The sequence below is a fragment of the Artemia franciscana genome, chromosome 2 (assembly GCF_032884065.1).
Source record: "Artemia franciscana chromosome 2, ASM3288406v1, whole genome shotgun sequence".
NCBI lineage: Eukaryota > Metazoa > Arthropoda > Branchiopoda > Anostraca > Artemiidae > Artemia > Artemia franciscana.
The window spans coordinates 23,626,230-23,652,247 of record NC_088864.1 but is presented as its reverse complement, the minus strand read 5'-3'; the positions used below and the strand labels follow the sequence as shown (position 1 = coordinate 23,652,247).

General features: G+C 33.9%; 1 protein-coding gene across 3 annotated transcripts in view; it reads left to right on the top strand.

Annotated features, from left to right (window-relative positions):
• Positions 1–26,018, top strand: part of LOC136039045 (uncharacterized) — a 143,859-nt gene that overhangs the window by 20,536 nt on the left and 97,305 nt on the right. For all 3 annotated transcript variants that reach the window (XM_065722551.1, XM_065722541.1, XM_065722544.1), the window contains exons 2-3: positions 396–1,701; positions 14,909–15,020. In XM_065722551.1, coding sequence (XP_065578623.1) covers positions 430–1,701; positions 14,909–15,020 — 1,384 coding nt within the window. In that variant the 5' untranslated portion in view covers positions 396–429. The remainder of the gene's footprint in view (positions 1–395; positions 1,702–14,908; positions 15,021–26,018) is intronic.

Here is a 26,018-nt window from a genome sequence, read left to right as displayed (position 1 = left end):
TAAATTAAGCCCATTAATTAATTACGCAGATAACCTGTTGCAGATAAGTACTTTTACGGGAAAGTGCCCACCTCACACAAGATTTATTTCAAATCTGTTCGGGATAAATCCTTGAACCCTAAACAGAAGTTTTACATGGTTTTTACCAGCTGGTTTATAAAAGATTTAGTGATCTCACAGATTTAAATTTTGAACTCACATTGCTTTTACATTTTTTCCGCATTAATAACCTGTAGATTTTTTCACATGAAATTTAAATTATAAGTTTTAACCTTGAAAGTTGAAAAAATTCAAAAATAGATTAGATATGAAAAAGTTTGGACCTTAGTCCTTTTACCAAAATTTTTCTTGCGTGGCTTAATACTTATACTTATCTGCTCTTATTTGCATTTCAGATATCTAGTAAAGACCTTGTCTATAACTTGCAAGATGAATTCAAACGGCAGAAATGGACCTAATCCGAGCAATAAAGTTGCTCCAATTCCTGCAACAAGAACAAAGCTACCAGTGCCAGCTGTAAAAACCAGTAAAGAAGCCAAATTCAACAATGACAACGGGTCCTTGAGCTGCTTAATATATGATAATAATAAAAATCTGTATAGTGAGCCATACCTATCCGCAGTTCCAGAAAGACTGACAAATAAATCTTATCCTGAAAGGAATACCTTTACTAGCTTACCACAGGTGCCTGTTCGTACTAAAAGTACTCTGATCACTCGTAGTGAGGAATCTAAAGGAATTAATAAATTAAATTTGGAAAGGCCAAGCTCACAAGGCTTGCCTATTAGTTCAGGCAACTTTACTAATAATCTCAAACTAATTGATGGTTTTTTTTCTTCAAGATTAACAGATGATTCTAAAAGTGAAATTGCAATCAATAGGGCTAGTCCTTTTCGCACGAACAATGTCAGTGCTAGTTTTATTGAAAGCAAACCAGACCTAAGTAATGGAGATGATTCTTCTGAACTTAATAAATATATTCCATCACAAGGTGTTCCTATTAATGGCAAACAGAGACGCATATGTAACAAAAATAAAAGGATTATCCCTTCAAATATATCTTTCAAGCACAACAATAATGAAGATAGCCATATTAATTCAAGATCATGTTTTCAAGAGGATGACAAAGCTTCCCGAAGTGGAACAGGCCATGGGATGCCTATCTCAGATGGTTTGTCAGTAAGAGTTGACCAAGAGTCGGTTATGGATGATCAATCTTCCATTTTTAGTGAATCTACTATTTTTAGACGCGTAAACAAAATCAATAAAGTTGGTGAAAAAATGAAGCGACCCTCCCCCTTCAAAATGTCACTGTTAAAACAATCGATAAGCATTGAATATGATGAAGCAGTCAAAGTATCTGACGAGTTTTGCGAAGGCTTGGTTTACGTAGGAAAGAGTGTTGATAAGAAAGGCTCATCATTAATGAAACTCACTGTCAATTCAACTCACTTAAACTTCTCTGATTCCAAAAGCTTGAAATGGATTGAACAAACGCGGAAAGTAATATCTCTGATCTTCGGAAAAAACAAAGATATTCAACTTGTCCTCTGTCTCGATAAACGTGAAACTATTTACATTTTTCTCTCTAGTAATGATACTGCCTTAGAATGGCTAAATCTCTTATCATACTATTGTTTTCAAATACCGCAGGGATGTTTACCCAATGGTGCTTTGTTCTTAGCAAAAGTTTACTGTAAGGTATGTATTATTTTATCTTAGAGAATATCAATAAACTTTCTGTTTCAGCAGGCATTCATCAGGTACTGCAGGTTTCTAATCACCATGGTTTGTTGATCACATTTTTTGCAAAGTGCCAGTATATGTAGTACCGCTCTATTTAGTTTTTGAAATTAAAAAACAAGCTAAAAGAGTCATTTGCTACAGTACATGTCTTTAACGGTGGAAAAGATTGTCACCCGCTAATCAAACATTTTTGATACCAATAATTACATCAAAAGAATCACATTATAATGATAATTTTAAATATACAAGTTTCATCCAGTTTAATTTTGTCCGTCAAAAGTCACGAGCCTGAGAAAATTTGCCTTATTTTAGAAAATAGGAGGAAAACTCCCTACAAGTCATAAAATCTTAACAAAAAACACACCATCACATTCAACGTATCAGAGAACCCTACTGTAAAAGTTTCAAACTCCTCTCTAAAAAAATGTGGAATTTTGTATTTTTCGCCACAAGATAGATCACGGGTGCGTTTTTTTTTTTGTTGTTTTTTTTCCAGGGGTGATCACATCCACCCAGTGGCCCTAGAATCTCGCGAGAGGGCTCATTCTAACCGAAATTAAAAGGTCTAGTGCCCTTTTTAAGTGACCAAAAAAATTGGAGGGTACCTAGGATCTTTCAGTGGATAAATTTATGATGAAGGACGAGAATTTGCATGAAGGGGGTGCAGGATTTTCTAGTATTATTTAAAAAATTATTTCTAGTATCATTAGAAATCCTATATCAAGGCTTCTGCTCTTCCACATATGTTTGACTTTGTTAATGAGTATTCTTGAAAACATACAGGTATTCCCTGGAAATCCTACTTCACCGCTTCTATATTACTAGAAAAATTGGCATTTTACCTACAGTATATAAACTAGCTTTCTTGTTTTCTTTCTAAGTAACATTTTTTTCCCAGGCAAGTCAATTCTTACTTACAGTTTGTTACCACGAACTGTTATAAGCTATTCCAATCTAAAAAAAATGGGAGGGGGGATGGGGTTACGTGGGAAGGTCTTTCCATGGAGGAATATATCATGAGGGAAGAGAATTTCCGTAAAGAGGGTGCAGGATTTTCTAGTATTGTTTAAAAAAAAAATGAGAAAAAGAAAATTCCCCTGGAAGTAATGAGTAACATTAAAACTTAAAACTAACATAAAAATGTTGCGTATATAAGGGGCTCGTATCCTCCACAATACCTTGCTCTTTACGCTAAAGTTTTTTTTAGCAATTTCAACCATTTATTCTACGGTCCTTGTGACTCAGGGGTCGTTCTTAAAGATTTGGGATCAAATTCAAGCTTTAGTGTAAAGAGCGAGGTATTGACCAGGGGGCGAAACCCCTCATATACGTAATGAAAATACACAAATATAGAAGTTAGTTACGTAAGTTAATTAAGGTACGTATGTTTATTACTTACAAAAACGTTCGTACAAAAAATAAAAAAATCTAGTTCTATTTTTAAGTAAACAAAAATTGGAGGGAAAATAGGCCTCCTCCACCACCCTTTTTTTTATCAAAATCGTCCGACCAAAACTATGAGAAAGCCATTTAGCAAAAAAAAAAATAATATGCAAATTTCGTTTTAATTATTCATGTGCGGTGAGCCAAATCTAAACATTTGTTAATTCAAAAACGTCCAGAAATTAAACAAAACAAAAAAAAAGAATTTTTTTAACTGCAAGTAACGAGCGACATTAAAACTTAAAACAAACAGAAACTATTCCGTATATGAAAGGGTTTGTCCCATCTGCAACGCCTCGCTCTTTACGCTAAACTTTTTTTTATTATTTTAAAAAGTAGAGGTTTGACAGAGTCAAACTTTATCGTAAAGAGCGAGGCGTTGCGGATGGGACAACCCCTTTCGTATACGGAATAATTTATGTTTGTTTTAAGTTTTAATGTCGCTCCTTACGTGCAGTTAAAAAAGCTTGTTTTTTTATTTAATTTTATCCAATTGAAAGCATAGCTGTGTTATAGGATCGGCTAGTAACAATTCTCACAAATATCAACTGAAAAGCAGTAGAACATCGATTCCACTTCCGTTGTCCTAATCAACTAGTCACGGTAAAATTATATTTTAATTGGATCTCAGGTGGTGTTCTGCAAGATTTTTTAAAATACTATTCATTTTATGAAGATATTGATTTATAAAATAGAGAAAACAGTGAAATTTGTAGTTTTCCTCGAGTCCTGATTGTAGTAATATCAGTTGCCTGATTGATAATAAGGAAGTTGCGTGATTGTAAACACCTAAAGGCCCCGGGGCAAGAGCTTTAGGTTTTAGGAGTTGCCCTTTGCTTACGTGTAATTCGTTTTATTGGAAAAGGGGGTTAGGTTTAATCCTGGGTTTCTAAAAAGGCTTAGGGCATCAGAAGAATGTTTAAGAATACGTAGAGATCAAAAGAACCTATGTCCATGATAGTTTCCAACAGAGCGTAGCCTATCAGTAATATTCAAGGGACAGATAAGGGTACTAAGTTTAAACTCTTGTTGTATGTTAAATGGTATTTTGAAGACTAGTCGAAGGGAAAATAGCTACTCCCTACTCCCTTGTCCTTTTACGTGCCCCCTCCACTTAGTGCTGATCGAAACATTGAAAAAGGCCTATTGCACTGCCTAAGTGAATAGTGAAGTGGGTACAGTTTACTATTTTAGTTTTTCTCGCCAAGGCACTTCGCATAGAAGGAGCTGTCGTAGAAACTTCGAAAGGAGCGCATTCGATAAGAAATTGAAAGTTTTTGTACCCTTTTAAGAGTCAAAAGTGATTGGAGGACAATCAGACCTCCTCCTCCTATGCTGAACATTTCTCCAAATAAATCCAATTAAAATATTAAGATAGCCGTTCGAGTCAACATAGTTGAAAGATACAGTAATTATGGCTTTGGGGATGTCCCCCTCAGAGCCCTTTGGGCAAAGGCTGAAAGTTAGTTAACTCGTCCATTGTTTAAATATAGTATATGTTATTGAAAAAGCTAGGTATGCTCGACCTTTACTTTCCAAAAAGACGAAGGGCTTTCCAGTAAGCTCCTGAGAGAATGTTGAGGGGAGTGCTGAACTTAATCAAAACACGTTATGTACATATGGGAGGAATGACTAAGTATTCAGAACTTTCAGGATGATAAGGTAGATGACCGAGACTAAAAAAGCAATATTGAGACGATACTACTACTACTTATACTACTATAACTACCACTCATACTCCAGCTAACATTACTGCTTCTGCTAGTAGTAGTAATAATGGTACCACTATATCACTACAACCACTATAACTAATACTTCTGTAGTGGTACTTCCAAGGCTGAGGATACTGAAATGAAAATTTGAGGAAATGTTGTGGGAAAAGTTCAACTGAATCAAAACATGCTACCTGGATACGAATGGTCAACATGACTTACCAGTAATATCTTTGGAACAGCTTACCATATCAAGCTGAAACTTCCAGGACATCATGAGGGGATGTACAACTAACCGAAAGGCAACATATGCATACTACTAATGCTTTTAATACTGCTGCTAGTTCTATTACTACTACTGTAATTAATACCGCTGCTACTACTGGTACTACTACTACTACTACTAATACAACACTGCTACTGCTACTAATGCTGCTACTATTGGCACTACTACTGTGATACTAGTTGCTAGTACCATTAAGACTAAGGGTATGAAGGTAAAAGTTTGAGAGAATACAGAGGGAATCTTTGAACTAAATAAAAACACACTCTGTGAAGCAGATTGTCGAAAGGGTTTATCTCAGGAATGGATTAGGGTATTAAGTTGAATTTTCAGAGAATGCTTAAGGGGCAATATTTGCACGTTGCTACTATTACTGCTGCTAGTACTACTGCAGCTGCTACTACTTTTACTACTGCTATTACTGCTACAACAACAACAACAACTACTTCTACCACTGCTACTGCTACTACTACCACTACTACCACTACAACTACAGCTTCTGTAGCGAATACTGCCAAGGCTGAGAAGATTGAAATTCTAGGAAATATTAGGGTTAAAGTTGAACTAAATCAGAACATAGTATGTGCATACAGAATGTCGCAAGGGCGAATCAGCAATATCTTTGGAGCGGCTTACCACATTAGGCTGAAATTTTTAGGGCATCGTGAGAGGAATGTTCAACTGGCCAAAAGGCAACATGTTCATGCTGTTACTGCTATTAATACTACTGTTGCTACTGATATTATTACTACTAATATGACACTACTGCTTCTATTAATGCTCCCACTATAACCACTACAACTAGGAAACTAGTACTATTAATATTAAGGGTATAAAGGTGAAAATCTGAGAGAATGTAGAGGGGAAACTTGAACTAAATCAAAATACACTATGTGCAGGATTTCGTGCAAACTCAGGTCAAGGAGTTTAGTGAAACTTGATTTCAATGTAAAGATAAATCTAGAATGAAGTATGTTTAACATGATTGCAAAAATTACTTTTGTTTTACTGACTGGAAATTATAAAAGGGTCACTGCCACCTATAAAGGGGTTAATATAAAAGGACCATATAAGTTTTTATTTTTTCTATTCTTAAGTTTTTTCATTTTTACAAAAACGAACTAAAAATGAACAGAGATTAAATTCAAAAAATAAATTTCTTTTGACAAACGTAAAGAACGAAGTTACGTCAAGAGCAGAGTAAAAAAGTAAATAACAGAAATTATAATGAACGATGAGCTAAAAGTTAAAAGAAACAGATATTAGATTTTATAAAAAATGAAACCAATAATGAAATTAGGATATTCAACTCAAAAGGAACAAAAATTAATAGATGTCGGCCTCCTTGATATGAAGTGAGAAATTGCCTCCCTATATCCCAATTGTAGGTAAGAAAAGATATATTAAAAGACAGATGTCAAAGCTAATAGAAACAGATATCAGACTTAATAAAAATGAAATCAATAATGAACTTATAATGTAGGAAATATAACATTGATATTCGACTCACACAAAACAAATAGAAATTCCGAGATATATGACCTGGGAAGTTATTTCCCTTATCTCGAATTTTAGCACGAGTACTATTCGCACTTTGCTGAAAGCAACATATATTTAAAGTGATTTCGAGCGAGCGAGGCGAGGCCCTCCTTCCATAGTTAAGTCTGACTCGTAAAAATAACAACGAAAATGCATATACACAAATTTTGATGCGTTTTGGAAAGTGTTTTTTTGTAAACATGCCCACGAAAACATCATGCCCCCTTCTTAGAAAAAAAATCCTTTATATGGCCCAAAACTAAACTGTTCAAAATACATATTATTTTCAATGACATACAGTTTAGGATTTGTAAAACGAAAGAAAAGCGAAGGAAAGTACCATTTTTGTTGTTGTTGACTCTTGATTAACCATGGGACATTGCTTTTCTTTGTTGCGTTTTTATTGATGTTATAACAAATAAAAAAAAAAACTATTTTAAAATTAATTGTTAAATAAAATTATAATAAATGAAAAATAAAATTCCATTAACAATTAAGATAACGTGAAAGAAAATATACATGTTAAAAAAACGGTTTTATATCTAAATTGTTCTTTTTCGTTCTAGTTTATTTAAAAGTATAGAGCAATGGTGCCTAAATTAAACTTTAAGAATGAATACTTTAAATCATATACTAAATTTTTGAAAATATGTATTGCTTTCAATAAAGTGCGAATGATACTCAAGCTATAATTGGGGCACAAGGGGGACGATTTTTCAGTTCTTATATCTAGTAATTTCTGTTCGTTTTGAGTTTGAATTGAATATCAGTTTTATTTTTGGTACATTAAAAGTTTATTTAATTTTCATTTTTATTAAATCAGAGTATAAAGTATATTAGTGTGTAAAGTTGAAAAATTTAGGGTATGTTGAGGGGAGTGTTGAAGAATGGCCGGAGGGCATCCGCCCCCCTCGTCTTTATTAGATGCTCCCTGAACACTGGTAGAAATTTTGAACAGTCATTTTGGTCAAAATATTCAAAAGGTGTAACTTTTATACCTTTAAGGATGCTATAATCCCCACAGTAATCGGTGCAAGCAATATAAATATAAATTATGCAATTTGCCCAAATTTAAGATGCAGGAATTATCATTGGAAGAGAGGCGGTATTTGATCTTGTGTGTGTCCGAGAATGCTAAGGGTATTGAAGTGTAATTTTGGAGAGTATTTAGGGGTATATTGAACTCAATGAAAACACTAATAAAGTACAAAACGAGCAGTTAAAATGTCCAATAACAATGCATCTGTAAATTGCATTATCCACCCCCCAGTAGTCCTTAGGACTGGGGTTATAGTTCATCCAATTTACCCTTGTTTATGTATATAATTTATTATTGGGAAATGGGGGAATGTTTCATCATAGGTGGATTCAAAGAAGCTACAAGAAATAGCTAAGTGTATTACTGAAACTACTAACGACTGCAACTGCTGGTACTTACGATTGCGACTACACCTGGCACTACTACTGCTTCTCCTATTTTGACTGTGATTATGGGCATCTCGGTTGTCAAAAGGAAGTATCTGCAATATCTCAGGAAAGGCGTAGAAATGAAGCCAAAAAACAGCATTAGCATCCAGTGTGTCAAAATAAAAAGTCTGCAATATTGTTGGAGCAGTGAAGTGCATTAAGTTGAAAGTTTCAGAGAGGTATGATGACCTTGGTCAAGAGACACTATATTCATCTCACTTCTCAAAAGGGCACATTTGCAATATCCAATGGACGGCTGATGATACTTAGTTGAAACTCTCAAGGAATATTGAAGGTGGTGTTGTGATAAACGTTAAACATAATGTAGTATTTGGATCCATGCTGTTAAATGTCATGTGCAATATCTCCGGAACGGGAGTGGTATTAAGTCAAAATTTTCAGGGACCACTGGGAGGAGTATTTAAATAAATCGTAAGACATGTATTTAAATCCAGGTTGCACAAAGAGCGTAGGTGAAATAGTTCAAGAACGGGTAGCGCATTAAGTTTAAACTTCCAGGAGTTCTGAAAAGGATATGAAACTGAATTAAAAGTTATTATGTGCATCCAAGTTTTTAGAATGACCACTTTTCAAACCAAACCTCGCTAATACTTTTTTCAGAATAAAAAAAGAGTTTAGTGTCAAAAGTAAAGAGAGCATTCTTCTCTTCATTTCCTAAGTCATTCATCTGCTTCATATTTATTCTTTTATTCTATTTTCATTGGTACGTAATCTTTTGAACCTTTTCTCAGAGAAATTCTCTCGGGTATATTATCTATAAGTTACTGTTGACTAAAAATCTTAGTTCAGTAACCAATCAAAACCTTTGTTTCAAATTGAAAGACATTTATACAATAGTTCTTTTAAATGAAATCAGATAGAACGCTCTGATCACTTTATGAAACTTCAGTCTTTAAATGAAAATCCAAAATATTAGTTCTTTAACCAAAAACCAGAAAACTGGAGGAATTTTCTTTTTTTAATAATAAGACTTTGGCGATCAAAAATGGACAACAACTAATTTACAAAAAAAGTCTTTAGGAGAGATTTTTTTTATAATTAATTTAAAATAAAGAACTAAAAAAACCTAACATAAACTCCAAAAACATTTACTTATGCCCATAGTACGAAAAATTCCAAGCTTTCATGTAAAATCCTGATGTTAGTCTTTAGTCCTAACGCTGATCGGACATCCTAACACTGGCTGGAAGAGGAGCGTTCGCAATTGTGTTGGCTTCTGGCAGTTGGTGCCGTAGGGAGTTGTTAACAAAAGTAGGAATAGCTTCAGCAAAGCGATAGTTTTACTCAATTATACAAAACAGACATAAATCTTCTAACTCCCTCTTGAGTCAGAGGGAGACAGAAGACAGTGGAAAATATCTTGCATAGGCTGAGACGAAATAATCTATTTTCGCTTTCAGTTTTGATTCCGTGTTTTACTTCCCTCAGGAAAGAACTTTTTTATTAACACTTAATATCAGTCAGTATCGATTATCAAGCGCAACACAAGACTTGTCTAAAGTCATATCACTGTACACAGCAGGCTACCTGTTATCTTAAATAACAGGGGAGGAGATGGATGGGAAACTCATACTTCCAAGATTTGTGCAAGTATTTACGGTACTGGGGCTTAAGATCCTGTGATATAAAGTATATTATATAACGGTACCGGGAGATTGGCGGCTTCATCGCCGGTCCCCGGTCCCGCAACGCGGCAGGCTTGTACATATTGATTCTCATTGTCGCTTGTCTTCTAACCGAGGCTGTTGTCCAAGTGAAGCAGCACGTTGATTGAAGTCATTCTCCATCTGTTGCATTTTCATGTAATTTTTGGTATAGCTGTTTATGCCTCGTAATATTTCTTTCAAGAGATGTCCTGGGTTACGAGAGATCCTATAATTTAAAGGATGTGCAAGGGGTTCTTAATAGCTTCGTCGTGGTTGAAAAGTACATTTGGCCATATCAAGGTGGTTCAACATCCCCTTTAGGGGCTTGTGATGGATGTGCCGCTCAAGTGATTTTGTGATATATGTGTCAGTTACTTTGAATCTGAAAACATTACGACTATAGATGGTTTGATCATTGCCTACGCTGAATGAACCTAAAGCGAAACATGATTTCAAGTTTCAGATTTGTTTGTATAAATAATTAGCGAGCAAGTGAGGTCTTAATAAAAGGTAAAGAAATTCATTTAGAAATTATGGAGGTGGCAATGCAATTCGACCAAGCAAGAAACACTCTCCAACTGAATCACCTTTGTTTCCACTCATTCCTCAGGAAAATGGAGGGCTCCACAGTGAATAAATACAGCGTTGAAGGGTCCCAATGGATTTTAATTAACGTTTGTGTAGTTTCTGCAATCTTTGCAGGTTTGTTCTGGGTTTTGTGCCATAGTTTGTTCGCGTCGAAGATTGAGACAGCGTAGCTCTTCTAACCTAATATTTCTTTATTCTTCACTCTCATTTTTGAATCGTTGTGATACTCGCTTTTGTATACCTTCTTACCGCATGATTATTCGTTGTTCACTTTCATTTTCGGCACGTTGTGATCTATATGCATATTTCGTCGTTCTCCGGTTTCAATTTCGATACGTTCTGATCCTTTTTGTCGTATGTCTTGTAAGCGTATTTCTCTTTTCTTCACTTTCACGGCAAACTTCTATATGTTTGATTCTCTAATTACACATCGCCATAATTATGACGTTATTCTTTAGTTTTAAGTCATGAGGTGTCACTTCCGTTTTTTATTCGTTGTGATAGTCGGTGTCGCATATCATCTAGCCGCATATTTCTTTGTTCTTCTCTTTTATTTTTGATTCGTTCTGATCCTCGTTGTCGCATGCCTTGTAGCAGCTCATTTTTTATTCTTCACTGCCACTTTCGAATTGTTGTAATTCTCGGTGCCACTAATCTTCTAGCCGCATATTTCTTTGATTTTCTCTTTTGTTTTTGGCTCCTTATGATTGTCGCTCTCGCTTAACTTCTAACCGCATATTTCTTTGTTCTTCACTTTCGTTTTTGAAACTTTGCAATTGTTGCATGTATTCTGACCGCATATTTTTTGTTTTTCATTTTCGTTTATCATTCCTTCAGACATTTTTTTCAATGCCTTTTATCTTAGATGCTCGGATTGGTCTTGTCACATTTCGTGGTCGAGTTTGTTCATTTTTACCCATTGTGAATTTACATTTCTCGGGTCATCCTCTTTGCCTCATTTGATGGTCCAATTCGCTCATTTTGATCAATTTTTATGGCACTTTGTATTAACCAAGTGACATATAGCAATGTGATTCTGAAAAATTAGAAAAAATGAGGCTTTTTAACTTACGAACGGGTAATCGGGTCTCAATGAAACTTGATATTTAGAAAAATATCGTGTCTCAGAGCTCTTATTTTAAATCCCGACCGGACCTGGTGACACTGGGGGGAGTTGGGAGGGGGAAACCTAAAATCTTGGAAAACACTTAGAGTGGAGGGATCGGGATGAAACTTGATGGGGAAAATAAGCACAAGTCCTAGATACATGATTGACAGAACCAGAACGGATCCCCTCTCTCTGGGGTAGTTGGGGGGGGGGTATTCTGAAAAATTAGAAAAAATGAGGCATATTTAACTTACGAACAGGTGATTGGATCTAAATGAAATTTGATATTTTAAAGGATATCGTGTCTCAGAGCTCTTGTTTTAAATCTCGACCGGATCTGGTGACATAGGGGGGGAGTTGGGAGGGAGAAACCTAAAATCTTGGAAAACACTTAGAGTGGAGGGATCAGGATGAAACTTGGTGGGAAAAATAAGCACAAGTCCTAGATACACGATTGACATAACCGGAACGGGTCCGCTCTCTCTGGGGTAGTTGGGAGGGGATGGGTTAATTCTGAAAAATTAGAAACAATGAGGTACTTTTAACTTACGAATGGGTGATCGGATCTCAACGAAATTTAATATTTAGAAGGATATCGTGTCTCAAAGCTCTTATTTTAAATCCCGAACGGATCTGGTGACACTGGGGGGAGTTTGGGGTGGGGGAACCTAAAATCATGGAAAACGCTTAGATTGGAGGGATCAGGATGAAAACTGGTGGGAAAAATAAGCAGAAGTCTTCAATACGTGATTTACATAATTGGAACGGATCTGCTCTATTGGGGGAGGGGGGGGGGTTAATTATGAAAAATTATAAAAAAATGACGCATTTTTAACTTACGAAGGAGTGATCGGATCTTCATGAAACCTCATATTTAGAAGGGCCTCGTAACTCAGATCTCTTATTTTAAATCTCAACCGCATCCAGCGTCATTGAGGGGGGCAGTGGGGGGGGACCACAAATCTTAGAAAATACTTAAAGCGGAGAGATCAGGATGAAACTGGATGGGAAGAATAAAAACCTGTCTAAGATACGCGACTGACATAACCGGACCAGATATGCTCTCTTTGGCGGAGTTGGGGGGGGGGGTAATTTTGAAAATTGAGGTGTTTGTAACTTATGAAAGGGTGACTAGATCTTAATGAAATTTGATATTGTCAAATTATTTCATGTCTCAGAGCTCTTATTTCAAATCCCGACCAGGTCTTTTGACATTGGGGGGAGTTGGGGAGGGGAATTTTGGAAGACACTTGGAGTGGAGGAATCGGGATGAAGCTTGGTGGATAGAATAAGCAAATGTTCTTGATACGTGATTGACGTAACCGTACTGGATTCGCTCTCTTTGGGGGAGTTGGGGGGAGGGGTTCAGTGATTTAGCGAGTTTGGTGTTTCTGGACGTGCTAGGACGATGAAAATTGGCAAGCGTGTCAGGGAGCTGTACAAACTGACTTGATAAAGTCGTTTTCCTAGATTCGACCATCTGGGGGGCTAAAGGCAGAAGAAAATTAGAAAAAATTAAGTATTTATAACTTACGAGTGGGTGATCGGATCTTAATGAATTTTGATATTTAGAAGGACATCGTGACTCAGAGCTCTTATTTTAAATCCTGACCGGCATTAAGCCTCTGACTTTCCTTTTAAATCAATCTATTGATTTTTAGAATTGTGTTAGAGCTCATACCATATGAGCTCTTGGCTCGTAGCTCTTCTTGCCTCGTCACAAGTGCCATATGAGCTCTTAGATCTTGTTAATTCACGTTTTTGTCCTCTAGGCATTATGTTTCTTATGTTTCTTTTGCAATTTTGCATGCGTCATAGATACTAAAACGATACGACCACTCCTGGGGTGGAAATAATATAATTAACGCTCTTGAAATATGCTCATAAATATGAGCAAAGAGCAGAACATTGCTTTTCAGACCAGAAAATCCCAGGATGATAACTTTCAAAAAAAGTTATTTTTGTTATTATATTAACTTATAATAAAAAAAATAATTATAAAAAAATTATAACAAAAAATATTATAACAAATAATAATATTATTATTTGTTATTATAAAGCTATTATATTTCTCGAAGAAATATGGAACCACATTCGAGATAAAGCTCGTGCATAAATAAATAAACATTTATTGCTTGCTTAAAGAGAGTAGGTATTACATTCCCCTAATTGGAAAAATCCTTTGGCTGTATGTAATAGGCCGCTTAGCATCTTGCTAAGCGGCCTTCTTCTTCTTCTTCTTCTGATGCGTATTATCTTTCTGATGCGTATTCTTCTGATATCTTTCTGATGCGTATTCTTCTTCTGATGCGTATTCTTGATTTTTGTTTTCAATTAATTGATAGTTAGTTTCACTATGCAATTTTTCTTCAAAATATAAAATTCTTTAAATGAAGTGAAAATGCTGGTTCGGTTTGTTCTTTCTTGATATCTTTTGTTTGCCTCCCGTTTTTAACCCATATAATAGATGAACTGCGAAAGAATTTCATTTTTTAGCACAGATAGTAGATAAACTCATGTCCCGAAAACATTTTGTAAATCAATCAACACAAATATTTGCTCTAATCAGGCCGGACGACATTTTTTTTTTTTTTTAAATAGTCTCTTTTAACCAGTGTTTTTTAGTTTTGTTTTCTGTAGTGTCTGTTTGTATAAAACCTTCGTTTCCTTGCGTTTCTAATATTTCATTCCAAGCATTTATTTTTTTCATGGACACAAATTCACTCTGTGTCTGAAACCACAACTAAATAACCTGCCAGAAAGCCAAACCAGGTTGTAGACGGCAATGGCCAAAATAAAAGAAACAACTAAGTTAGGAAAATAATATAAGAAGCTCAGGAAAAGAGGCAGTAAAAAGGCAAAGAGTAAAAATTTATTGTTGCTTTGATAAGGTGTAATATCTTTTATTTTGCAGCAATAGCCATAGTCATAGGTATACATAGATCGGTCTCAGGGGGGGGGGCTCAAGAATATTTTGCAAGCAGATGAGGAGGATAAAATTTAAAAAATATATATTTACGAAGCTTAATTTACTTATTTTCCTGTAAGACTTTTGTAACCAATTTAGGGTTCAGGATCCATAGATTCCACATGAAGGTTCCTGGTCCCGCAGACACTTTCCGTAAGTAGAATGAAAAAAAAACATTCTTGAAAGTTGCTACCATACAATCAAAGTTTACCAATTTTTAAGCTGTAATTACATTTATTTTGTGTTCAAGTGAGACAGATCCCCCTCGAGTATCATTGCCCGCTGTCTTGCGTCGTGTAGGATACTCAAATTGAAATGGATTTCAAAAGTTCATATTGTTTCATTTATTTGTTTTTGACACAATTATGTTATTTTGCATTATTTTAGGAAGGTGTCTCTGGACCCTTTTTCTGTGATGTTGCAATTCTTTCGAGCCGTTCCTTGATTTTCTGGCACGTCAATTCCAGAACGATTGATCTCAGAAAAATAAGGAAAGTAGGTAGGTCATGACTCGAAAATAGAGGCTTTACAATTTTCTAAATTTTTTCCAGCATTGTTTTGATAAGATTGTCAGTGTTATCGTTTAGATGTGGTTTTCCTGTATAGCAAAAGATATCCTCCAAAAACAGATTTTTTCAAAAAAAGTAGTAAGTCGTATTAAACCCTAAAACGAGTAGAAATGAAGTCAATGTCAGTTACTTGAGCCGTCCTAGCCGAGTGGTTAGCACTCCAGACTTGAAATCCTGAGGAAAGGGAGTCGAGTCTTGGTGTCGCTGATTATTTGATTTAGGACGGGAGTCAACGGTGTGACTCCGTAAGCTCAGGCAGAGTCGATTCAGTTCTAAATTGGTATCTGGAGAATCTGGGTGAAAAACTCGGAAGTGTCAGATGATTTGCTCCCAACCACGCATTGCACTCACAGCCGAAGGCAGTTAATCAGGAGATCGGTACCTTCGCGACGCAAACCATTGGTCAGGATGTAAAAAGTTTTTTTTAAAAGTTTTTTTGTTTCAATTACTTTCTTCAAGCTATATTAACTTATAATACCACATTTAAATTGATTGATCCCACTATCTAGACTTATAGTGAAAGAAAGATTAGGCGGCTAGGTTGTGTTTCCAGATGATAGGCCAAATGACAAACAGTATATCCTCGAGTAGCTTGGGAATACATTAAGGGGGAAAAGGCTTAAGAGAATGGAGAATTTCATGGGAGGAAATAATGAATGAAACCCCACTGAAATGAAAGAATGAAACCTGGGAGGGGGGTGCAAAGTCCCCCCCCCCCCAACCCCCCCCCCCGCGCGTAAGTCGTTACGTGCCATATTAGTTACGCGCCATTGTAGTTGTGTCCCTGTGTCCCACCTGCGAATATATATATATATATATATATATATATATATATATATATATATATATATATATATATATATATATATATATATATATTAGCTGTTGGTGGGGCGCTTCGCACCCCCCAAGACCCCCCGCGCGCGTAAGTCGTTACGCACCATATTAATTACGCGCCATTGTAGTTGTGTCCCTGTGTCCCACCTGTGAATATATATATATATATATAAATATATATATATATGTATATATATATATATATATATATATATATATATATATATATATATATATATATATATATATATATATATATATATATATATATATATATATATATATATATATATATATATATATATATATATATATATATATATATATACATATATATGTTGCATATAAATAGATTGTAAGGTTTACTGACTCTTGAACATGCAACATATAATTGTCCATGGGAAAAACAATCCGTATTTAGATCTATACCTCATTATTCTAATGATGTGTCCCTGCGTCCCGGTCGTCATTTATATTCCCTGTGTCCCGGTCGTCATTTATATTCTTGTGTCCCTGTTTCCCGGTCGTCATTTATATTCCCTGAGTCCCGGTCGTGATTTGTGTCCGGGTGTCCCAGTCTGTAATTTCTCTTTGAGGTTCCCGGTCGTCATTTATATTCCCCGTGTCCCGGTCGTCATTTGTGTCCCGGTGTCCCGGTATGTAATTTCATCAGTTGACAAACATGACGTCAGTCGACAAACAACTTCATGACGCATACAGCTCAATCCTTATAATGACGTCAGTCGACAAACATGACGTCAGTTGACACACAAACATGACGTCACTCGATACACACACACAGACAACTTATTTATATATATATATACTAGCTGTTGGGGTGGCGCTTCGCGCCACATTCCTTTTGTCCCGGTCGCTTTCTCTTTGAGTGTCGTCATTCATATTCCCTATGTGCCGGTGTCCCAGTCGTCATTTGTGTCCCGATGTCCCGGTCTGTAATTTCGTCAGTTGAAAACTTATGATGAAATAAATTTTTAATTTTTTCCCTTTTTTTGTTTTTAGTTTTTTTTTATTGGTTTTTACCTTTTTTTAGGTTTTTTAGTTTTTTTCTTTTTTCTTTTTAGTTTTTTTTGAAGTTTTTATCTTTTTAGTTTTTTTATTTTTATTTATATTTTTTTAGTTTTCTTTTTCTCCTTTATTTTTCAGTTTTTTCCTTTTTTTAGTTTTTTTTCTTTTTTAGTTCTTTTAGTTTTTACCTTTTTTAGTTTTTTTTTAGTTTTTTTAGTTTTTTAGCTTTTTTTATTTTTTTTTATTAGTTTTTAGTTTATTTTATGGTTTTTTCCTTTTTTTAGTTTTTTTTTCAGTTTGTTATCTTTTTTTAGTTTTTTTTTAGTTTTTAAGCTTTTTTAGATTTTTTTATTTTGTTTTTTTTTGTAGTTTTTACCTTCTTTAGATTTTTGCTTCTTTTATTTTTTTAGCTTTTTTAGTTTTTTTTCGTTTTTTCTTTTTAGTTTTTTTGTAGTTTTTATCTTTTTTATTTTTTTGTATTTTTATTCATATTTTTTTAGTTTTCTTTTTCTCTTTTATTTTTCAGTCTTTTCCTTTTTTTAGTTTTTTTCTTTTTTAGTTTTTAGTTTTTTTTTAGTTTTTTACCTTTTTTTAGTTTTTTTAGTTTTTTTAGTTTTTTAGATTTTTTAGTTTTTTTATTAGTTTTTACTTTTTTTTGTAATTTTTGCCTTTTTTTAGTTTTTTCAGTTTTTTTTAGTTTTTAGTTTTTTACCTTTTTTTAGTTTTTTTTTAGTTTTTTAGCTTTTTTAGTTTTTTTTTTTCTTTTTAGTTTTTTTTGTAGTTTTTACCTTTTTTAGTTTTTTTTCTTATTTTGTATTAGTGTGAAATAATTCAGACGTCATATGCGGACAAACATGACGTCACCTGATCCACAGATCCACACACAGACAACTTATTTTTATATATATAGATATATATATATATATATATATATATATATATATATATATATATATATATATATATATATATATATATATATACATGTTTTAACTACGTAAAACTTGCGAATATACAACGTTCTTCGCTGTCCCATTGTCTGTACATATAAATAGATTTTCAGGTTTACCGACTCTTGAACATGCAACATATAATTGTCCATGGGTAAAACAATCCGTATTCAGATCTATAACTCATTATTCTAATGATTGCCCTTGAGCTTTGTTGATGGTGATTGCTAATCAAATAATTCAGAGCTTGGCATGCACTACGGTAAGTGTCATATATAGTACAGTTTACAGTTCTCAAATACTCAAAGGACGTTGGGCCGGGTACATTCACCAAAAGCAGGCGTAGAAAGAAGCATTCATGTTGATTGGGGTGAACGGTGTTGATTGGGGTGAACGGTGTAGATCGTGGTATCTTTGAAGATGGTAGGTTGGCCGTCGACTGACTTACCCTGTTTTCGATGTTCAAATACTTTATTTTTAGTATTCCACGTGTAATACGAAGGCACTTCAGTATACAGCAGTTTTATTTTGCAAAAGAATCATTTTTGCATAGCGAAAAGAAAGCAGTTAACTTTGTATCCGATGGATTCAGGGCTCTTTGTTGCACGTTGGATTCCGAGAAATAAACACGTTGACCATTCTGTAAATGTACCGCTAAGTGAACAACAGCTGGACTACATTCATGTATCGGAAATGAAAGAATTCGCCAAACAGCTTCATTACTGCTTATGTATTTTCCAGCCTGATATTGTACGGTTTGTCGATATCTTTGATTTCGGACTGCAAGCCAAAAACTGCCATGTCACTGCCTTTGTTGAGGTATTTACATATGTATTTGATTGCCTTTACGGAGTTACAGTATTCAACGTTTATGTGTGCATTAAATGTTTTTGATAATAATGGGGAATATGGAACAACCCACTGGTCATCTACTTCGATGGTGGTACCGTTACGCTTCTTTATTATTGCTGTTTTACCGCCATCTTCAGTAGATCTTCTTCTATATTGTGGATAACCCTCATTGCCAGTAATTGTGTTGGGTACTAAAAGTCGAGGATATTGCTTTGTGCACCTTCCTTTGGCTATGCATGGTGAATTTTCGTTCAGTGCACCGCAAGGTCCATGTATCATATTTTTTTACAACAATATCATATAACCCCTTATCGATATTTTCATCAGGTATTTCAGCGGAAATCACATCATCAATTTCATTAGAAGTAATTTTATAATCTAGCCAGATTAGTATATGTGCGTTTGGCAATCCTCGTTTTTGCCTTTCCACTGAGTACATCCAGCATCGCACTGACCCAAACACTTCAAGTTTTACTATGTAGTTTATCAGTGATTTCAACTTTTGCCGGACGACACGGGCCGTAATGTCATGTCTATGAAACGCGATTGTACTTGAAGTAAAAGCTGCTGTATCTCGACCCAAGATTGATTACATGTAAATGTAATAAATAAATCTGGACGACCATAGAGACGAACATACGCAATAGCATCTTGAGCATATTCATGCATATGATGGGGACTGCCAGCATATGACGAAGGTAAAATCGTTAATCTCCAACGTTTGTGGTATTACCGTCATTTACAACTGCATCTCGCAAATGAATGTATTGTTCGGAGCGGAGCTTGGTCTGATTCAGACGGATAAATAGCAAACGTTCTGATTCAATTTTTGCATACATATCAACGATATAAAATATAATTGTCTTCATCCTGCCGAATCATTAGTCTATAGGAATAATAATGCATTGCACTGCATTTCTTATTCATCTATTTATCAATTTAATATTAAAGTGATAGCCGTCGGCTCCATTCCAAAAAATGATAGGATGTTGTAGGGCATCGTAGCATCAATGAGTTTCAGCAATTCTTACCAACTGAGCGTTTCGCTTATGAAGAATAATATCTCGAGGTAAAAACTGATCACCGACCATAACGATTGCCACTTCGTCGATAGTTGGAGCATTGTATCTACGCACATGTTGGCTAGGAGGCGTTTTGTCAGCAAAAATAACAATTTTATGCGTATCAGTATGCATCAAATCGATGGCTGTTTTGAACAGACACACAAAATTATTATTTTCGTGGAAAAGATGTTGCAATTGGGAAACGATTGTCCTTTCAACGCCGGGAGAAATTTCGCAACGTGCATTCAATTCAGAATTTCTATCACTGATGAAGTGCAATTGTAAAAATTGATTCTTCGGCACGCTTTCTTTTGGCATTATCTCTTGAAGCCGCAAGCCTGTTTTCACGTTGCTCTTGTGATTCCTCGGCACGCCTTCTTTTTTCACTTTCTCTTTTAACAGCAAGTCTAGTTTCGCGTTACTCTGGTAGTTCCTCGACACGCCTTCGTTGACGGAAATTGCACATTCCTAATCTGGCATTATCTATTGAAGCCGCAAGCCTGTTTTCACGTTGCTCTTATGATTCCTCGGCACGCTTTCTGTTCTTACTTTCTCTATCAGCCGCAAGCCTGTTTTCTTGCTGTTCTTGTGATTCCTCGGCACGCTTTCTTTTCTAACTTTCTCTATCAGCAGCAAGTTTTTTGGCATAGACTCTTTGAGCAGCTTCCTCGGCTGTTGCCATTGTAGGTTCTTCAGTCATTTTACAATTAAACATTTTTCCATCAACGGTCTTCTTACAATTAAAAATTTGTCTTTGAACGAATTTCTTAAATACCTTTAATGACGTCATCGTCATCATAACAAACATGACGACAACTAACTTCATGACGACATGACGACATGACGACATGATGACATGACGTCACTCGACAGACATAACACACAAACAACTAATTTTTATATATATAGATAGATATAGATACTAGCTGTTGGGGTTGTGCTTCGCGCCACCGCCACCGTTTTTTTAGCTTTTTTAGTTTTTTAGTATTTTCTTTTTAGCTTGTTTTGTAGTTTTTACCTTTTTTAGTTTTTTTTCTTCTTTTGTATTAATGCTAAAGCCAAGGTTCGAACCTGGAACCTCTCGGACCTAAAACCTGAAACATAACGCTCTACCAACTCAGCTACTTCAGCTTGTATACATTCGTTTTTGAATTGGTATATGATGAAATAATTTAGACGTCATATGCGGACAAACAGACAAACAACTTAATTTTATATATATTGATTTTATTTTTTGTTTTCTTTTTCTCCTTTATTTTTCAGTTTTTTTCCTTTTTTTAGTTTTTTTTTTCTTTTTCAGTTTATAATACAGCTCAATCCTTATAATGACGTCACTCGACAGACAGACAGACAACTTATTTTTATATATACAGACTAGCTGTTGGGATGGCGTTTCGCGCCACCCCAACACCTAGTTGGTGGGGGCGCTTCGCAACCACCCCCCCCAAGCCCCTCGCGCGCGTAAGTCGTTACGCGCCATATTAGTTACGCAATATATATATATATATGTATATATATATATATATATATATATATATATATATATATATATATATATATATATATATATATATATATATATATATATATATATATATATATATATATATATATATATATATATATATATATATGTTTTTAACTACGTAAAATTTGCGAATATACAACATTCTTCGATGTCCCATTGTCTGTGCATATAAATAGGTTGTCAGGTTTACCGACCCTTGAACATGAAACATAAAATTGTCCATGGGAAAAAAAAAATCTGTATTCAGATCTATACCTGATTATTCTAATGATTGCCCTTGAGCTTTGTTGATGGTGATTGCTAATCGAACATTCTCTGTGTCCCCGTCGTCATTTATATATCCTCAGGTACCCGCGCGCGTAAGTCGTTACGCGCCATATTAGTTACGCGCCATTGTAGTTGTGTCCCTGTGTCCCACCTGTGAATATAGAAAGATATATATATATATATATATATATATATATATATATATATATATATATATATATATATATATATATATATATATATATATATATATATATATATATATATATATATATATATATATATATATATATATATATATTATATATATATCTATATATATAAAAATAAGTTGTCTGTCTGTGGATGTGTGGATGGATGTGTCAGGTGACGTCACCTGAAAAAACTGGATCAGGTGACGTCAAAACTGAAAAAACTAAAAAAAGGCAAAAACTACAAAAAAAACTAAAAACTAATAAAAAAAATAAAAAAGCTAAAAAACTAAAAAAACTAAAAAAAGGCAAAAACTACAAAAAAAACTAAAAACTAATAAAAAAGCTAAAAAACTAAAAAAACTAAAAAAAGGCAAAAACTACAAAAAAAACTAAAAACTAATAAAAAAAATAAAAAAGCTAAAAAACTAAAAAAACTAAAAAAACTAAAAACTAAAAAAAACTAAAAAAAAGGAATAAACTGAAAAATAAGCTAAAATAAAGGTAAAAACCAATAAAAAACTAAAAAAAAAACTGAAAAAACTAAAAAAAGGCAAAAACTACAAAAAAAACTAAAAACTAATAAAAAAAGTAGAAAAGCTAAAAAACTAAAAAAACTAAAAAAAGGTAAAAAACTAAAAAAAATAAAAAATAAAAAAAAACTAAAAAAAAGGAAAAAACTGAAAAATAAGCTAAAATAAAGGTAAAAACCAATAAAAAACTAAAAAGAAAAAAAGGAAAAAACTAAAAAAAATTTTCATCTAAAAAACTAAAAAAAACTAAAAAAGGTAAAAACTAAAAGAACTAAAAAAGAAAAAAATAAATGACGCAACTCAAAGAGAAAGCGACCAGGACAAAAGGAATGTTCGATTAGCAATCAACAAAGCACCGGGACACAGGGAGTATAAATGACGACCAGGACATAAGTAAAAAAAAAAACTATCTATATATATAAAAATAAGTTGTCTGTGGATCTGTGGATCGTGGATCAGGTGACGTCACCTGAAAAAACTGGATCAGGTGACGTCAAAACTGAAAAAACTAAAAAAAGGCAAAAACTACAAAAAAAACTAAAAACTAATAAAAAAAATAAAAAAGTTAAAAAACTAAAAAAACAAACAAAAGGCAAAAACTACAAAAAAAAACTAAAAACTAATAAAAAAGCTAAAAAACTAAAAAAACTAAAAAAAAGGCAAAAACTACAAAAAAAACTAAAAACTAATAAAAAAAATAAAAAAGCTAAAAAACTAAAAAAACTAAAAAAACTAAAAAAAGGTAAAAAACTAAAAAAACTAAAAACTAAAAAAAACTAAAAAAAAGGAAAAAACTGAAAAATAAGCTAAAATAAAGGTAAAAACCAATAAAAAACTAAAAAAAAACTGAAAAAACTAAAAAAAGGCAAAAACTACAAAAAAACTAAAAACTAATAAAAAAAGTAAAAAAGCTAAAAAACTAAAAAAACTAAAAAAACTAAAAAAACTAAAAAAAGGTAAAAAACTAAAAAAAATAAAAAATAAAAAAAAACCAAAAAAAAGGAAAAAACTGAAAAATAAGCTAACATAAAGGTAAAAACCAATAAAAAACTAAAAAGAAAAAAAGGAAAAAACTAAAAAAATTTTCATCTAAAAAACTAAAAAAAAATAAAAAAGGTAAAAACTAAAAGAACTAAAAAAGAAAAAAATAAATGACGACACTCAAAGAGAAAGCGACCAGGACAAAAGGAATGTTCGATTAGCAATCAACAAAGCACCGGGACACAGGGAGTATAAATGACGACCAGGACATAAGTAAAAAAAAAATTAACAAAACTAAAAAGAAGGTAAAAACTACAAAAAAACTAAAAAGAAAAAAAAACTAAAAACTAATAAAAAAACTAAAAAATCTAAAAATCTAAATACGGGGACACCGGGGGAAACAGGGGGATGTAAATGACGACCGGGACACCGGGACAGGGAATGGTCGATTAGCAATCACCATCAACAAAGCTCAAGGGCAATCATTAGAATCATGAGGTATAGATCTGAATACAGATTGTTTTCCCATGGACCATTATATATTGCATGTTCAAGAGTCGGTAAACCTGACAATCTATTTATATGCAAAGACAATGGGACAGCAAAGAATGTTGTATATTCGCAAGTTTATATATATATATATATATATATATATATATATATATATATATATATATATATATATATATATATATATATATATATATATATATATATATATCTATATTCACAGGTGGGACATAGGGACACAACTACAATGGCGCGTAACTATTATGGCGCGTAACGACTTACGCGCGCGGGGGGGCTTGGGGGGGGCGCGAAGCGCCCCCACCAACTAGGTGTTGGGGTGGCGCGAAGCGCCACCCCAACAGCTAGTATATATATATATATATATATATATATATATATATATATATATATATATATATATATATATATATATATATATATATATATATATATATATATATATATGTTTTTAACTACGTAAAACTTGCGAATATACAACATTCTTCGATGTCCCATTGTCTGTGCATATAAATAGGTTGTCAGGTTTACCGACCCTTGAACATGCAATATAAAATTGTCCATGGGAAAAAAAAAATCCGTATTCAAATTAGTAGCTGTAGTAGAAGTTGTAGGGATAGGATACACAAAGTACCTTTTGGATAGTTCAACATACCCCTTAACATGTAGTGAAAGTTTCAACTTAATACTCTAAGCTCTTTTTAGAAATATACCTTTAATAACCTGCATCCATATAGCATATTTCAATTTAGTTCACTGTCTTCTTCAACATTTCCTGAAAGTTTCACTGTAATACTCCTATCTTTAGTAGTGCTAGTTGTAGCAGTCTAGTCTAGCAGTTGTAGTGGTAGTAGAACTTTTTGTAGTTGCTGTAGTAGCAGTGTTAGTAGTTGTAACAGTATTCACATTTCGCATTTTGCCTAGCTCAAAATCTCTCTTAACATGTCTTGGAAGTCTAAACTTAATATCTCAGACTGTTCCTGGAATACAACTGATAAGTGCTTTTGACAACGTCCTTGTACAAGCAGGTTGTTTTATTTATGTTTATTTTCAGTGTGTTTTTATTTAGTTTAACATGCCCCTAAACATTTCCCGAAAGTTTCAACCTCCTACCTTTAGCCTCAGTAGTAGTAATTATAACAATAGTAGTAGCAGTATCCACAGAGTGCCTTTTGGTTAGTTCAATTTCCCGCTCAATAAGCCCTGAAAGTTTCAACTTAATATCCTAAACGTCAGTAAAAGTAGTAGTCGTAGCAGTCATAATAGTAACAATAGTTGTAATATCCGCGTAGCAGGAGTAGTAATGGTAAGAGTACCAGTTGGAATAGCAGTTATATTAACAGCAATAGCACAGTACTTATTACATAAGAATTAGTACAATAGCATTAGTAGCAGCAGTCCTAATGACACATCTCCTTTTGGTCAGTTGAACACCCCCTCATCAAAAGACACATTGTGTGTTTTGATTTAGTTCAAATTTTTGAACTCTGAACTAACTTGAACTAAATTTTTACCCTCGTCTTTTTAAACACTAAGGGTCAAACATGCCCAACTCTCCCAGTAACGAATACTATATGTAAACGATGGGCGAATTGCATAACTTACAACATTTTCCCTTAGGTCTTCGAGAGGGGGGTTGACATCCCCAGAGATATAGTTACTGGACCTTTCAATTATGGTGAACAAAATGGCTATCTAAAAATTTCGATTGGATGTATTAGGAGGATTGATAGGCGTGGCAAGGGGGCTGGTTGCCGCTCGATCACTTTTGATTCATTAGAGAGCACTAGAGCTTTCAATTTTCAATCGAATGAACTTCTTCCGAAGTTTCTACGAAAACTACTTCTATTCGAAGTGCCTTGTTAAAAAAGAATAATTCATTGTGCCAACTTCGCTCTTTACTTTGCTCTTTACCTATGATGCTAAATGCGTACAATAAAAGGATTGGTGAGAATTTACGAGAAGTTACTCAGACAGGAAGATGTTATGTATAGATTGGGAAAAGAGCTGATGATAAATAAGGAAGTTGCAAAGCCCTGCTTAGGCTGAGAATATATCAAACAGTAAGGGACTATAAGTAAGGAGTGACTAGGCTCAAAAGTAACCGAAACCCTAAAAACTGGGATTCTGATATCAATAGATACACCAAAAGAACTGCATTATTATACTGA